Source organism: Naegleria fowleri (genome assembly GCF_008403515.1).
Source record: "Naegleria fowleri strain ATCC 30894 chromosome Unknown tig76, whole genome shotgun sequence".
Lineage (NCBI taxonomy): Eukaryota > Heterolobosea > Eutetramitea > Acrasida > Naegleriidae > Naegleria > Naegleria fowleri.
Window position 1 is genome coordinate 40,844 of NW_025408008.1, and position 16,376 is coordinate 57,219.

Below are 16,376 nucleotides of genomic sequence, written 5' to 3' on the forward strand. Positions count from 1 at the left end.
GCAGGGATCGTATTGTGACTCATCTTATCTCACACATGAGTGAGTTAACCAAAACAAGAATTCTAAATGGGTCCGTCATAACCTTCTTCAACACTCCTCTCGAGAAATTAATTCAAGGACAGTTTCTACTCAAGATGTGTTATTACCAATCGAAGAGCAATCTCGACGAATGGACATCCAAGGCATAAATGTGGTTGCAGCTACACTTCGCAAAAAAATAATCGCACCGAATACCACTACATTTTGAATTTATTTCGAGCACTCAAGGAAACTCACATACCAATCCGAAAACTCGAAATTTGTAATAATGCTTTCCAACACGTATTCTTTGGAAAAAAGATATTAGATGTGCCATCGGATAGCTGTCTTTCAAGACACATGAAAGCCATTTCCCGAGCCATAGATGAAATTATTAATGATAAATTACGACATGCTCCAGGGAAAATTACTCGTATGATTGATGAAAGTGATGGTTTTGTGTCTATATTTTATAACATGATTGAACATTTGAATGAAGAGGAATTGGAAATAATTTCAGAACAATACACCATGTTGCTCAGAAAACAGCTACATTGTCAAGAAGACACTCGTAAAATGTATCAACTTGAGCGTCAATTGAAACTCAAGTACAAAAGGACAACCATTTGCTCAAAAATTCAACCCATGTTAAATCAAACAGCACAGACCTTATTTGAAACTGTGAAACAAGCTGAGAGTGGATGGAATGGCCGTCGTGTTGACTTTATGATGTCCGATAATGGGGCGAATGTGATTGCAGTTGCCAAGCCAACCATGCTCAACGTAACACTGATTACTTGTTGTGGCCATAATTTGAATTTGGTATACAAACACTTTATTACATGCTATAAGGACTTTGAAAGACATGTTGGAAGGGTGATTCGAAAGCTACGATCGGATTGGAAATCGTTACGCTGGTTGGTGACTATTTTGAAATTCGATTTTCAATTTGTTGAAAATTATTTTAATTCACAAGATGGTACTATTATTATTGATGATGACCTTAATAATTTTAATGATGTAATGAAGCCTCCCTTACCAGTGTCCACTCGATGGCAAAGCGTGTCACGTGCTGCTGTATTTATTTTAGATCATTTAGAACCAATTTATAGAGCAGCGATTGAATGGGGTATTGACAAACGAGATGAGAACATTCAAGCAACTTGGTCCGATATGTTGGATATACTTGAGAATGAGGATTTTTTAGAAGACCTACTAGTCAACAAAATATTTTATGAACAATTTTTAGAGCCACCTTTTAAAGAATTGAGAACTAATAATACTATGGAGTTTTTATTGGAATATATCAACTCTTGGAAAATACGTCTTGAACAATTACAAGCACCAGACAACGTCGACCATACTCTATTCAATAGAGCTCGAGGGGAGGGTGTGAAAGAATTGGAAAAGATTATGGGTGATTATGAAGATTATTCCTTTACCTATGCTAGCGCTTTATTGCATCCACAATTAAGTAGGATGGCTGCCAGAAAATTATTCGAATTTAGCCAAGATGAGAGAAGTAAGTGGGGATTTTCAGATCGATTATTAACATCGATACAAAATGGAACACATACCCTGATCGACTCACCAGATGCACTGAAACGATGGGTTGAAAATTTTGGTTCAATTGAATTGGACAATGAAAAGGTTGAAAGTGGATTTTCATACTTCAACTTGGATACCATTGCCAATCGAAAGGATCGAGAAGCTTATTTGAAAATTATATTGAATGACATTGATTTGTGGTATCATGAACTTAACAACAACAATTCCAGATATTTTTCCATTTACAAGGATACAGTGAAAGACATTAATACAGAAGATCGTACTTCCCGGCCAAAGGTTGCAACTTACGCCCAAGCATTGACGAATATTAGATCAGAAATTAAAAGAAGACAGCAAGATGAACGAAGATTTGACAATGAAGAATGCATCAATGCCATTCTCTATTTATTTAGAGCGTACAATGCACTCCATATCGGTGATGCATTTGAAACGGTCAACATTGGTACAAGTTCCAACCGTTGGTTGACCACTCAAAATTTGCAAAATATTTTGGAATTTCTCGTCTCAAAGAATTATTTAGAATATAATGATATAGCACCCAATAGCCCAGGCTTAGCTGGTGTCATCTATGTGTTCACTAACCCAAAAGTAAGGCAAGCGATTGGATTATTTGTAGAGCAACAAGTACTTTCAAATTTCACAGAATTTGCCCCAACGTCTCAGCAACATATTCGTCTTCAATCCATCCAAGCAGGAGTAGCTGTAGGAAATTTATTGCCAGAGGAAGATAACATGTCCACTCATACCAACTTAAGTACACACCAAGATCATAGTATGGATATGTTTGACGATCGATTGATAATACTTTCTCAACCAAGAACGGCTCGAGTAACAACATCAGGAAGAGTGTTAAGTGAAACATCATTTGCTCGTTCCTGTCGATTCATACCATACACTGTGAGGTCAACTGAGACACAACAAAATCATTCACAACAGCAACGTACAACAATTAGAAATTCTTTACAACAACATACCAACACATATCATCAAAGCCAAGCTAATAATATTTCAGAATCACCAACAAGTCATAATTCACAACTACAAACTATTGATAACAATTCACAACAACAAACAATCAACAGTAATTCACAACAATATTCAACCATATCATATAATTCACAATTTCAATGTAATGGTGGTCATGACGATGATGGTTGGCCTTTATTTTATTCACAGGGATTTATGCATCAACCACGTGATTCACAAGTGTTTCATTGGGAGCTGTAGAAATTATTCCACAGATTCTTCCCTTGATATTTGTTGTTGTTTATTGTTGTGGGCGCCTTAAATTGTTAAATTTCCTGGTTTAGAAATTTTGGCATATCTGCCAAGTTGTGGTGTAGGTTTAATGCTTCCTATTAATTAATAAACAGTTACTTTATACAGAACACACAAATAGAAAGATCACTACCTAGCCAATGTTATAACCATCCCAAAAGAATGTGGGGAACCCTGGTCCTTTCGAGTGCGTATGAATGCAATTAGGTAGGCGACATGGGTTTCTCAATTCGTTTTTAATACTTATTGGCAATTCATGCTTCATATATTGTCATTTATATAATCACTGTAGTAGTGGATGATGAAGCATGCACAATAAGATATTGAGTGGTGTCACCGTTGTTGGTTCACCACTACTGTTGCCTCATCAGAGGATGATGATTGACGAACTCTCAAAGAATGTCGAATGACAAACCACAAGCTCAATGTCATGCATGTCACATTAATCACAATAATTAAAATCGCTACCAGCCAATAAGGGATCACTCCACGAAAGAGAACTTCCACAGATCCAGTATCAGATTTTCCATTCATCTTGGAGAACAAGTACATGAAATTTTCATACATGGAAATGGCCATTTGTACACCAATGAATTGCAAAGAGAAGGTCACCAAAACTTTGGGTGCTTTGAGTGCTATTCCATACAACACAAGAGACACTATTGGAAGAAAAACCATTCCAAATATTGATTTTCGAATGAACAGTGCGGTCACTATCAACACAATGGTGGCAATGGTGGACAACAACACTCTCGAAAATAATTCATGTTTCACAAATGCAACACTCAAACAAATAATGAGACATCCAAAAAACGTGGGTCCCAATGGTCCATTCACACTTATTAAGGCATTGCAAAAAGTGTTTTGAGTCACATCTTGATACACTGTTAATCCACTTCCATTGCTTTCAATTTTGATAAACTCGAGAGTATTTCCACAAAGTAGGGCCGTTGTGGCATGTCCCAATTCATGCCAAAACGTTCCAAATATTGTAAATGGATAAATAATATAATTTCCAACATCAGAAGGCAATTGCCAGAGTAAAACAGTTAAAATTGAAACAATAATAAGCCATGTAATGGAATGACTGAAAAGTGAGGATATAAAAGATTGAATGGTTCGTTTTGAGGAATATGTATTTGTTGATGAATGAATGTTAGAATGACTGTTGGGAGCCTCTTCCTCTTTCAATGGAGTAAATATTGAGAATGAGCTTTCGTAAAAGTCTAAATTGCTTTGCTCATCATCATTGGTGATGAATGGTTGTTGAGTAAGATGTTGCTGGCTTTCCAAATCAATAGAGGGATTACTATTATCAGTTTCCTAATTTTTAAAATTATAGACAGGAATGGTTTAAATTTAAATTTGAGGGAGTTTACAAAAAAGTAAACATTGAAATTAGATCCAAAAAATTAATTAATAAATTAATTGATTCATGAGGTATTATTAATTTTCCGAGTCCCATTGTTCCGAAAATTGAATTGATGATCATCACCACTGATCGGAATGATTTTGTCATCTACAATCCTACCTTTTTGATTCTATACGATTATGATGCTTCTCCAAATCTCTTTCATGATTCGGATGGTTGTTGTTGTTGTTGTTCGAATCGTTCTGATGATGAAGGGCATTCCTTTGTTCCATTATTTTTTTATTGTAATTTCTGAATTTCATTGTTTTCCTCCTGTCAATTATGACAATTCAAGGTCGACAACAACAACAACACTGAATGCACTGAATGAGAACTGAGACAATTTCTTTCAAATATGGATGACAGAGAGAGTCCTTGACTTGAGTGTCAACAATCAATTTGTTTTTTGAATTTTCGAAAAAAATTCATGAACAAGCAACAAACTTTGTCCTCTCACAAACATTCTCGTCATCATTACAAAATTTGTATCATTGGAGGAGGAGCAGCTGGATTAACGGCTGCAAACACACTCGCTGAAAATGATCAACATGATTTTATGATTTTGGAAGCAAGTGAAAGAATTGGAGGAAGAGTTTGCTCGAATAGAGAACGAGGAATTGAACTCGGAGGTATGTAAAATTATTTTTCTGAGTGCAGAGAGGATGATTATCATGTGATGAAAAATTATTGTTAAAATATGTAATTTTTTAAATTGTACTAAAATGGAAATTGCACAACAATTTTTGTGTGTGAAAAAATTCAAAATATTTATAAATGACCTCGTAAATGTCTAACATGTCTTGAACATGATAGGCGAATTTGTTCATGGAGAAGGAAGTATTTTGTGGGACGTGTTGGTGAACAAGTTGAAAATACCATTGAAAGTTGTTTTTAATTTTTCTGCAACGAATCCAAAGGATTGTGGATTGGGTTTTCTTCTCAGTAAGTACCTCATCTATTGGTGCGATTATTGATGAACAATTCATTTTGTTCATTCAAAACGAAAATAATTTCACACTTTACAATTTTTCTCATGGATATTCTCACTTACCAAAGATGGAAGAATTTATGAAATTGACCATCCTGTGGCTCAAAAAACTATCAAAATTCTCGAGCAGTTAGTCAGCGATGAAGAATTGAAAAAATCTCAAGACATGTCTCTCAAAGAATGGCTTGACTGGAGAAAAATTCCACAAGAATATCACACTCTCATTGATTCTGTATTGGCTCAAACGAATTCGAGTTGTATCAACACCCACAGTGCAAAAGGAGCTCAAGAAGAAGAGCTGAGTGGAGAAGATACAAACATTGGTGAATTGAATTTTCATGTGGAAGGAGCAAACACGATGGATTTAATTATTCCTTATTTGACCCGATTGGTGAATATGGAAAAACAAGTGAAACTGAATTATTTTGTTCATAGCATTGATTATTCAGGAAATTTGATTAAGCTAAATAATGGTGAAATTACATGTGAAAAAGTAATCTTGGCTGTTCCTCTTACCATATTAAGAAATAGACAAATCAAATTTACTCCAGACTTGTCACCACAAAAGAAACATCTCATTCAAAACCAATTCCACATGCATGGTGGTATGAAAATTATTTTAAGATATAAGAACCCTTTCTGGGCAGAACAAATGCCAAATGTCAATGTCGTGGTCGTTGGTGACGAGGATCCAATTATTGCACAATATTGGTTCTCAACTACTTCTGAGGAACAATGCAAAAAATATGGACATCTTATCACTGGTTTCAGTATGAGCAGAAAAGCCGATAATGCTCTTCACATGACCGACGAAGAAATCAAACAACATTTCAGAAAATTCATTCAAAAAACGTATCACTTGAATGACAACAATGACGGATATTTAGGAGGAGATATTCGAAATTGGCAAAATATTCATCATGTGGCAGGTGCCTATAGTTTTGCTCTCACCACTGATGCTTCCAAGAGACATTATATTGAACAACCACGTGTTGTATTGGGTCAACCTATTGATTCGAAAATTTATTTTGCTGGAGAGGCATACTGTCAACACTCACCAGCGACCATTCACGGAGCAATGGAGACTGGTCAGAAAGTGGCTTTGGAAATTTTAAAGTCATCTCAAACAGCACCAAGAATGAGTAAGCTTTAACCTTTCTGAGTGGAATGATGGTGATCCGAGTTGTTGTCAAAGATTTGATTCGAAATTTGACATTTATGGATTGTTATTTAATAATAAATAATTAGAGAGAATTCAATTTTTTGTTGAATGGAATAGGATTCAATGGCTAATGAATGAATGAATCATGGTTGGAATATTGGCACAGCGACTCTGATTGACCCTAATGAAAGGTAAATCCATAATCGCCAAAATGAGCCTTATTGGTCCATATTCTTCTTGTCAATAGAATTGAGAATACCACAAACACACCACCCAACAAAATGCCCAAAATTGGCAACACATTTACAGTTTTAGAGTCAGCAATAGAAACTGTACAATTCATAATGAGATAGAGCGCTCCAAATGGAATTATAGAAATAATAGTCGAGGCAAGCCAAAGTGCTGCAATCAACAAGGAAATATTCACAAATGCTCTGTTAGTTCGGTTCATCCATTTCATAACTTGTTCCTTCTTCCACAACAAACAACAACTTAACACTCCAGCCATAGATCCAATCAAGCTAATCACAGCTCCGACGATCAAACAAAATAATCCAACAAAGGTCAAACCTTCCACTTGATCTTCATCCATTTTATCATGATGATCATCATCATATTTTTCAAGAAAATCATGTTTCCACTTAATTTCCATCAATGATAATATTAAATAAACAATCGAATAAATTAAATTCAAAATAGCTCCAGCCAAAGGTGCTTTAAATTCAATCTTGCTCGGATCATGACCAACCGTAGAAAGATCCGATCTGAGATCAAAGGAAAGTCTAGAATCGTGTACATGTTGAGAAATATCAATTTCTACAATTTTCGGTTTTTCATCATCCATAGTGTCCTCCTGTTGTGGTTGCTCTTCTTTGTGTTCCGATACATTCTGATGAAGCTCCTCTTGCTCCTTGTTGGTAATACTTGTTGTTGTTTTTACTTGCTCTTCATCTTGTAACTCCACAATTTCTTCCTCGGAGTGTTGTCGTTCTTCTTGTTGAGAAGACATTTTTTCCAATTAGAAAATACTAAAAGAACTCGAGGTGGTTCCGATTTTTACAATTGCACTGTTTTCTGTGAAAACTTTTGAGTCATTTGAGGAAAATTATTCAATATTGAATGGTCCGTTGCAGACAGACAAAATGAATGACACTGCGACCTTTGTTTCGAAACTTGCCAAGTTCTAATGCTCCTGGCTCATAAAAGAGCAGATACGACTATCCCCCAAAGAGCACCCTTTCTTAAGTTCACTTTTGGATTTTTCATGAACAACCACTTTTCTGCACATAAAAGGGTTTGTGAAACAATTGTTCGCAAGTCATAACAACATTAAAAAAATCAAAGTTATCACTTCCGAAATTTCACACAACCACCAACCACATCACACAACAGTCATCATCATGGGCCGTCTTAAAGTTACCATCATTTCAGCAAGAGATCTCGAAGGAAAGGACGTTGGAGGTACATCAGGTAGGTTTTAATAATTATATATATTCGATAATTTTGAAATTCAAATAACAATGATCATCCCACTGATCATATTTGGCGTGACACTCTGGCTTGATTCAACCGACGTTGTTGATGTGAATGATCATGACATTTCACATCCTCATAGATCCCTATGTGAAAGCCACCGTGGCAGGAGTGACTCACAAAACCGATCATGTCAACAAGACTTGTAATCCAACCTGGAACACAACTCTCTTCTTTGATATTCCTCCCACAGTGAATGCTGCCACAGAATCGATCACTTTTGAAGTTTATGATTATGATCGATTTGGAGGAAATGATATCATAGGAAAAGCAACCATTGCATTGGGAACACTTACGAGAGGAATTCCTGAACGCGTTGATTTGAAATTAACCTACTCCAAGAAGGGTTTGTTAACTGTTGAACTATTGGCAGAAGATTTTGGGTAAGTGATAATGAATATCAATGAAAGCAAAAGTGAATCCATTCTGACAATTCAATTTCTTTGAAACACAAACTCGATAGTCAAAATCCACCTCAACAACAAGGTTTTCCTCAACAGCAACAACAACAACCATACGGATATCCACCTCAACAAGGATATGGCTACCCACCACAGCAACAACCTTATGGTGGCTATCCACCTCAACAACCTTATGGAGGTTATCCTCCTCAACAACCTTATGGCGGCTATCCACCACAACAACCTCCTTATGGTGGCTATCCTCCATATCAATAATTGCAAGAGGTTTACACTTGTGTGTCCTTTTGATTTCTTCTTAGTCTGATTTAAATTATTATTTGTATTTACATTGAAGAAAGGCATTAAATATGATAATGTTCTGTGAAATTCATGATATCCAAATGACCATCATCGGAAAATGTTTCAATTAATTAATAGATGTAAGTAAGGTCTAGATAGAAGCATTATAACCTATTTCATCCATTAATTGAAACATTATACGACCAATGCACTAGAGTGCCTTTTTTCCAAACTCATCATTTATCCAAATAAGAGTTCTTTCCTCAAATTGTCGTGTCGAGGTGTTGGATCCATCATTCACTCACTATCGACAAGCAGTGAAAAAAACACACTAATTATTCTTTGTCGCTCTCACTGCTAAATCTCCTTTGACTGTTGTAGTTATCACCTTTTGATTTTCATCTTACTGTGAAAAAGGTTTACATCTGTGACACTTTTAGAGCACACAACCCTCAATATTATTGTTAATATTATCAATTCTTCATCTATTGCTTTTTCATCACATTCTCAACACCATGGATCCAACTCCTTCCTTCCAAGAACCTCCTCCACCTCACACCTACTACACTAACCCACCTCAACAACCTCCTCAGCAACAACCCTATTTGTCTCAACAACCTCCTCCTCGGCAGCATCATCACTATCATGCCCAACCCACTACGGTTCCATATATTGGAGCAGCCTCCAGTGCTTCCACACCGCTCACCACGAAAACCTATGAAGACGATGATTACTATGAGAGCAAACAAATCAATAAGGCTCGGAATGCCTTTGCTGCTGCCTTTGCTACGAGTTTGTTCTTATTCTTCTTTTGTACTCCCTTTGCAAGTTGTATTCCGTACTTGTTTGTGTTCAAATATAGGACTAATGTGGTTCCAGAAGCGAGAAGATTTGGAGAATTGGCTCGTTCCTTCTTTTGGGGTCTCTTTGGATTTAATGTGTTGATTATTGTATGTGCTTCATTAGCTGGAATTATTGTGGCCATTCAGCAACAGGTGGCCCATGATCGTCGCCATCATTAAGGGTTTGAATGAATGACTCACTGTAAATTTGAAGAAAGACCGATGATGATTATTTCAATGTTCTTGCTGATGATGGTTTTAATCATTAAGCAACTTTCTCTAATTTTTTACTATTATGGTTGTTTAATAAATACTAGGAAGTTATCATCATCAATTCTTTCAACAATTCATTCTGTAACAATTCAGATTATAATTATAACAACTTTTTGAAACACGTATTCGGGAATTTTTAATTGGTCGGCCCGATTAGTTTTTCAAAAAAATGATTTCATCATCAAGAACGATTTTTCATCATCCTTCGTTGTTGCATGCAGGCAATGTTTCATCATTCGCATCATCATCATATGGATCCGTATGGTGGTTACAAAATTTTCAATCAAGTCGAATAAAATCTTCTGCCGCTTCTTGTTCTTGTTTTCATCAATCCATGATGATGAAGGATAATACAACCAATGAACAAAAACAACAACATTCGAATAGAAAGCCTTTCTTTTCGGGTGGATTGGGTAGATCTTCCTCTCTGAGCAGTCCACCCAAAACATCAGCAGCATCCTCTCAAGTTACAAATCCTCCACCCCCACCACCAAATTCAAGAGCTGCCTACGAGAAAATGAGAGAAGAACGTGAAGAGCAGCTGGAAGCAGAAGAATTTGCACAAAGAAGAGAACAAATTAGAGACAATTTCCAAAAGCAATTTTTCGAAAATATGGATCCAAATGAATTTAAAAAGCTTGGGAACAAGCTCAAATTGATGAGAAGGCAGAATATAAAAAAATTACTTTCAGACAACAGATGAGATGGTGGATTAAGGACCACGATCGTTTCGATCGATTCATGAAGTTATTAATGAACCCTACAGCTACTGAGGATGAAAAACACTACGCCAAGGAACAAATTGATGAAATGATTAAATTGTATGGAGAAGTTAGAGTTCGTCCCTCGAATAGAAAGAAAATTCCTGCTCGTTTGACGCTTGTAATTTTAGCCATTGTCATGATTATTTCATGGATGGCAGTTAAAGGCCAACAACGTATGGCGAATAAGGAGAGACAAGACCAAGTTCTAGAAGAAGTGGTCAAACGAAGTCAACCAACGGAAGAAATGCGAGCAGTACCTCAGATAAATCATCGTGAAATTCTCCAAGAAATTGAGAAGCAGAGATTACAAAAATTGAAAGAAAAGTCCAACCAACCTTAAGGCTTTCTTTCTTTGAATTGCAATATATTGATAACTTTCATTGTAAGGAACATTCTGTTTCAACGAAATTACGGTTTTTCATAGATCATTAGATCTATTAGCAAGATTGGTAATTAAATAATATTATTATTTTATTATTTCAATACTACGTCTTTTTCTTCTTTGTTTTTGGTTTTAAATCGTCGGTGGAAGATCCTTCATGACCATTAGCAGCAGATGTTTCCTGCATGCCATGATCCTTCTTCCATTGATCTGCCATTTCAAAATAGGTTTGCTTCTCTTGCTTGCTAGCATTCTTCCATGATTGAGCGACCATTCTACTCACCTCATTGGGTGGGAGCGTGGGATTCTCCGCTTTAAATTGTGAATACTTTTCCTTGCAATAAATATTATAAGCATTGAGTGGTTTCTTGACAATTGGTTGAGCTTGTTTTGCAATTTCCAAGTAAGGTTTTTTCTCCTCTTCGCTCATTGACTTCCACTTTTGACCTATCAATTTGGTAATTTGTTTCTTATCCACATCTGGATACTGTTCTTGAAACGTAGGGAACACACTCTTCACAAAGCTGTTGTAACCACTGATAGGTTTCTTCACTCGATTTGAAAGATCCGCTCTCTTCGATGCATTATCTTGATGCTCTCCATTATCATTATCCTCATATTCATTTACAGATGGTCTCTTCTTACTGTTATAATTATTGTTTGAGAGAGTGGATGCAATAGTGGCATTAGGTTGTGGATACAATAACATGTTACTTCCTGTAGTGGTTGTGTCATCCATTGAATTCTTGGAATCTCTACGTATTGGTAGTTGTGATTGTTGTGGTTGTGACGAAGCAATATATGATGTCTCTGTCATGTCACCATTGAGTGAAAGGTCAATATATTTCTTCTTTTCTGCATCCGATAAGAGCTGCCATTGAGCCCATACTAAAATTTTCAGTTGTGACGTTTCCTCCCCAGACATGCCATCACCATTCTCAATGTGAAGCAATTGGTCTGAAAAATATCGTTCGAATCCAAGCTGTTGTAACTGTTCATCATTAGGCTGAGTGGGGGAAGCAAAAGGATTAACTGCACCAATTCCGCTGTTGCTACTACTTGCTGCGGCACCATTAGAAAATTCATGTTTTTCATTACCATCAAAATTGTCCTCAATTCCTAATAAATCGTGGAAACTGCCACATCGATTCATGGACTTGTCAGACTGAATTTGTTGTGATGAATTCATCAAGGAACTGCTTCCACTTAGACCAAATCCAATCCCACCACCACTTGATGATGCACCACTGTTTTTGATTCAATGCTTCCTATCAAGCTGTTTTCATCCTCCATGTAAAATCCTTGATGTTCATTGGGACCGAAATCTTCATTGTGACCAAGTTCGCCCTCTGATTGTTTGTTGGATGGATTATTGATTTGAGCTAATCTTGCTCTGTCACCACTCGAAAATAAAAATTTCCATCCTTGTCTTTTTGTATAGACCTGATTTGATATATTTACGCTTCTTCTTGAGACCTTTCTTATTTAACTTTGGATCGTAATGTTTGTGAGCTTCTTGTTTCTTTTCTTCATCTTTGTCACAATTTGAAATATTACAGTTAGTATTATTGTTAATATTTGATTGATCTTCCAACAATTCCACAACTGAGGCCAAGCCTTCTTCCAAAAGTAAGCTTTCGAGTAATGCTTGTTGTGAAATTACATTATTCATTTCGCTCATCGATTGATTATTGTTATGATCTGCTCTTAAATTCGAATCATCAACGGAGAATGAAATTGGTGATGTAATTGTCAGTTCATTTTGTTGTTGATTGTCACTACTGGTCATGTTCACTGGTGACAATAGGAGTCCGCTATTGCTGATATGATCACTGCTTGAAGTGAGTTGATTTTCATGTTGCTGAGTTTCTTGCAATTTTTGTTGCTGTTGTTGTGGTTGATTCGAGCCTGAATACAACCCACAATTCTGCAAACTCATTAAAATCGGTTTTATATACAATTCATAAAGTGGTTCAGGAATGGAGATGGCTGTTGTAGGTACATCGGAAGAGGTTCCATTTTGAAGAGAAGACAGAGTATTATTATTATTATTAGTGACAAATGTGTTACTAGAGGATGACACTGATTGAAGGATGGGCGGTTGTGAATAGTGTTGTGAATCCAATATGGGTAAATTTGGAGAAGGCGAAATAACGTTAGGAATCGGATTCATCATGGACATCATTAACATCATGTTATTAATCATGGCTTGCTGTTGAAGTTGATTTGGAGAGAGTTCGTTTTGTTGTGACTGCTGTTGTTGATGCATTTCTCGTTGTTGTTGCAACAAGAGGTAATGATTGAGAAGAAAGGAAGCAAATAATTGATCTTGTTGATGTGATGATTGAGATGGTTGAAGCTGTGAGGTTGTAGGAAGAGATGATTGTTGTTGATAAAAGCCAAATAATGGAGAAGTAGTTGTTGTATCGAGGAGAGAATGAGCACTCGGAGTTGCTTGGAGAAGTGGTTGTTGTTGCTGTGGTTGTGATTGAATGGAATTTGGATTGGTATGACCCATCATGATGATTGGTAAGTGATGATGATTGCTATTGTTGTTGTTGTTAATAATATTATTATTGGATGAGGCCATACCGCTGGTGTTGCTACTACTACTCGTACTACTCTTTAATGATGATGAAGGTCTTTGGTTGTTATTATTATTATTATTATTTGGTTGATACATCTTGTGAGAAGAAAGCGAGAAGAATTCGGAAGAAGCAAAGTATATTCCAACGAATAACTTTGGAAATCTCTTCTAGAGATGTGAGAGTTTGACAAACTTGACTCAATTTTCTAGATGTGAAATAGAAAGATCGATTCAATCCGGATTCTGAATTCGTTCACAACAACACCGCGATTCCTTTGTTCTTGAAATTGCCAATCCGACAAAACAGGAGGTGGGTACCAACTCGAAGACTACGGCTGCCAACGCTTTAGAAGTGAGTGAACGTTTGAAGTTGATGGTCGAAGTTGATGCGTGGTTGTTGTTGTTGGGCTTTTTTAATGCCCGAAATAGCTTACCGACCGCATTGATTTCAGAGAGGACCAAGTATTTACCCAGGTTTGTAATTTTCCTATGCCTGTGAGAATTGAGAAACAGCAACATTGAGCCAGTTTGGAAAGATGTGTCAAGGTTTATTGTGTCCAATCAATAATGATATTTTACCTTAGATTATCTACTCATCAAGGTCACTTGAAGCTTCATGATTGTCCACAATCATTCGTTCACTATCGTTAGCACTGCTGGAAACAGAATCTTGTTGAGTGGACCTTTGACTTGTCTCCTCATTATTGGTGATGTTGTTGCTGTTCATCATCGTCAGCTCTCCTGGTGTTTGTTCCGCTGCTGGTCTAGAAGTTCTCTCTGGTGAGATGGCAGTGCTGGCGTTCACTTTTTGCTTCTTTTGAACCTGTGAACTAGACTGTGACTTGGATTCTTGCGTGGCTGTTCCATTACTACTAATGCTGGAGGTGCCATTCGCTGGCGTGGGTGGTTGCTTTCTTTTTTCACCACTCGAAGGAGTTCTTTCTTCTCGTCTGTTGCTGTTTGCTTTTGGAGATACAGACAGTTGCTGGTTAACAGACACGTTGGATTTGCTGGCATTTGAAGAAGATTTGGCATGTTGTTGATTTGAATTCTTGACTTTCTCATTAGGGTTATGAGCATTTCCCATATGATTGGATGATACTAAAGAACCATTGTCATGACTTGGATCTGAATCTGATTGATTGTTCTCATTTGAAAGTTGTTGAGCACTGTTTAATGTCTTTTCTCATTGCAACCCAACAAAGGCAAGCCACAAAGATGTCTCAGAGCATTTCTCACTTCCGCAAAAAGAGATTCTCCTAATTTTCTTACGCCAGTGAGATATTTGGCACATCTCAACAAGTCGTCATAGTTGGACAAGTTGAATGTATCTAAAGGTTGCATGACGTAAATTGGTTCAACATTGCTACTACTATTCTTCTTCAAGCTGATATCACTTTCGAATGATTCTACAACAGTATGATATCTTCGCATCACAAAGCATGTAACAAGAGGACCGACACAAGTAAGACCAGAAACAAAACGTTTCTTAGGTTTGGAGCCTAGCTTTTGGAAAAAGGTATACTGAGTCTCAAGAAACAATTTAAGCATCAAACTCAATTCGTTTTCGGCTTGATATTGATTTCCAGTGGTGTCATTACGCTCACAAGATCCAAAGAAAGGAAGTAAGGTTCCACTTTGGAAGGCTTGATCGAGAAATTGCTTTTGCTGTTTCGATGAAGTGGGTGATACAATGGTATCAGAAGCAACGCATGTTGTTTGAGGAAGGATGACACTTCTCGTGGTCGATGCCTCAGTTGCCAACGCAGACACCATACGACGAGTGAGTTCACGAATTTCCTTATTTCTTTGATGATTGAAGCCAATGAAGAAGGTGCCATCGAGTTTCATTTTGTTGATGTTGGTACTATTACTAACAATGTCACCTGACAGGAAGGAAGAAGTTATTAGGTCACCTGAGTATTTGCTGTCCTGAGTTGACCCACTATCGATGCATTGAAAATCTCTATTCTCATCAAAAATGTGTTCGTAATCACGAGTAATAAAACGATACAAGGTGGAGAATATTCCTCCTCTCCAAAAACTCTCATGCTTGCCACTATATTTGAGCATCGTTTGAGGTAGTTTGAACATTTGATTCCACAAGTCACTGTTAGTATTCGTTGTTATTTAAAAGTTGGTATTTCGAAATAGGGTTAAATTGTTTGCAAGAAGTGGCACTTTTAAAAGTAATTCCCAACCTACCTCAAATAAGCAAATTCATTCTTGCCAACTCCAACTTCTTCATTGGCCTTGTCCAAAACTGAAATACTCTTGCTCATTTTGATAAAATTCTGTACTTCCTTCCTTCCACAATTTGAAATATTGATAATGGAAGCCTTTGGCAGGAAGAAGCTTTGCATGAGGAGCCTAGTTTTACAATCTTGGTAATCCTGATCTAGAAAGCAAGTAGTTCCATCCACGGAGGCCATTAAATTAGTTTCTTCATCTTGAATGTTGTTGTTGTTGTTGTGGTTGGATGATGATGACTGTTGGCTGTTGTTCGATGGCAACACAATCGGAATTGAAGCAAAATGGCCAACATGAACTCGATGAAAGCCTTCCAAAAAATCGGTTCTGAATGAAATGGGATCCGTCTTCGTCATCATGGTCATTGTACAGTTACTATTATTGCTGATGTTGTCCGAGAGATTCATATTGTCGGAAAAGTAGGCTTGTTGATGACGGTTCAAAAGAGTGCAACAGTGGGCTCTGACTTTCTCAATTTTTTTTTGAATAATTTGTTGCATCTTCCACTCGTGAATGGAATTGAAAGTCAGAGCGCCAAATTTTATTAAAAACCTCCTAAAACTCTGTGATCAATAAAGGATGCTTATTTAAGAGAGCTCTTTGTTGGGTAATGTAGGC

General features: G+C 36.8%; 11 protein-coding genes across 11 annotated transcripts; 6 read left to right on the top strand and 5 right to left on the bottom strand.

Moving 5' to 3' along the window:
• Positions 1-378: 378 nt before the first annotated feature.
• Positions 379-2,814, top strand: FDP41_010161 (uncharacterized protein; the record flags this gene model as incomplete). Its single annotated transcript, XM_044700429.1, has 1 exon — positions 379-2,814. One exon carries the CDS (start codon positions 379-381, stop codon positions 2,812-2,814), a length of 2,436 nt encoding a protein of 811 aa, XP_044556271.1.
• A 384-nt stretch (positions 2,815-3,198) lies between these two features.
• FDP41_010162 (uncharacterized protein) lies at positions 3,199-4,509 on the bottom strand (the record flags this gene model as incomplete). Its single annotated transcript, XM_044700430.1, has 2 exons — positions 3,199-4,174; positions 4,397-4,509. 2 exons carry the CDS (start codon positions 4,507-4,509, stop codon positions 3,199-3,201), a joined length of 1,089 nt encoding a protein of 362 aa, XP_044556272.1.
• A 194-nt stretch (positions 4,510-4,703) lies between these two features.
• On the top strand, positions 4,704-6,417 carry FDP41_010163 (uncharacterized protein; the record flags this gene model as incomplete). Its single annotated transcript, XM_044700431.1, has 3 exons — positions 4,704-4,905; positions 5,090-5,218; positions 5,333-6,417. 3 exons carry the CDS (start codon positions 4,704-4,706, stop codon positions 6,415-6,417), a joined length of 1,416 nt encoding a protein of 471 aa, XP_044556273.1.
• A 190-nt stretch (positions 6,418-6,607) lies between these two features.
• Positions 6,608-7,435, bottom strand: FDP41_010164 (uncharacterized protein; the record flags this gene model as incomplete). The annotated part of the gene is made up of 1 exon (XM_044700432.1): positions 6,608-7,435. One exon carries the CDS (start codon positions 7,433-7,435, stop codon positions 6,608-6,610), a length of 828 nt encoding a protein of 275 aa, XP_044556274.1.
• Positions 7,436-7,826: 391 nt separating this feature from the next.
• FDP41_010165 (uncharacterized protein) lies at positions 7,827-8,636 on the top strand (the record flags this gene model as incomplete). Its single annotated transcript, XM_044700433.1, has 3 exons — positions 7,827-7,896; positions 8,042-8,342; positions 8,423-8,636. 3 exons carry the CDS (start codon positions 7,827-7,829, stop codon positions 8,634-8,636), a joined length of 585 nt encoding a protein of 194 aa, XP_044556275.1.
• A 539-nt stretch (positions 8,637-9,175) lies between these two features.
• On the top strand, positions 9,176-9,682 carry FDP41_010166 (uncharacterized protein; the record flags this gene model as incomplete). The annotated part of the gene is made up of 1 exon (XM_044700434.1): positions 9,176-9,682. The coding sequence occupies one exon, from the start codon at positions 9,176-9,178 to the stop codon at positions 9,680-9,682; it is 507 nt and encodes a 168-aa protein (XP_044556276.1).
• Positions 9,683-10,109: 427 nt separating this feature from the next.
• Positions 10,110-10,478, top strand: FDP41_010167 (uncharacterized protein; the record flags this gene model as incomplete). The annotated part of the gene is made up of 1 exon (XM_044700435.1): positions 10,110-10,478. One exon carries the CDS (start codon positions 10,110-10,112, stop codon positions 10,476-10,478), a length of 369 nt encoding a protein of 122 aa, XP_044556277.1.
• Positions 10,479-10,516: 38 nt separating this feature from the next.
• FDP41_010168 (uncharacterized protein) lies at positions 10,517-10,879 on the top strand (the record flags this gene model as incomplete). The annotated part of the gene is made up of 1 exon (XM_044700436.1): positions 10,517-10,879. The coding sequence occupies one exon, from the start codon at positions 10,517-10,519 to the stop codon at positions 10,877-10,879; it is 363 nt and encodes a 120-aa protein (XP_044556278.1).
• Positions 10,880-11,024: 145 nt separating this feature from the next.
• Positions 11,025-12,110, bottom strand: FDP41_010169 (uncharacterized protein; the record flags this gene model as incomplete). The annotated part of the gene is made up of 1 exon (XM_044700437.1): positions 11,025-12,110. The coding sequence occupies one exon, from the start codon at positions 12,108-12,110 to the stop codon at positions 11,025-11,027; it is 1,086 nt and encodes a 361-aa protein (XP_044556279.1).
• A 207-nt stretch (positions 12,111-12,317) lies between these two features.
• On the bottom strand, positions 12,318-13,604 carry FDP41_010170 (uncharacterized protein; the record flags this gene model as incomplete). The annotated part of the gene is made up of 1 exon (XM_044700439.1): positions 12,318-13,604. One exon carries the CDS (start codon positions 13,602-13,604, stop codon positions 12,318-12,320), a length of 1,287 nt encoding a protein of 428 aa, XP_044556280.1.
• Positions 13,605-14,097: 493 nt separating this feature from the next.
• Positions 14,098-16,165, bottom strand: FDP41_010171 (uncharacterized protein; the record flags this gene model as incomplete). Its single annotated transcript, XM_044700440.1, has 3 exons — positions 14,098-14,642; positions 14,723-15,618; positions 15,714-16,165. 3 exons carry the CDS (start codon positions 16,163-16,165, stop codon positions 14,098-14,100), a joined length of 1,893 nt encoding a protein of 630 aa, XP_044556281.1.
• Positions 16,166-16,376: the final 211 nt, after the last annotated feature.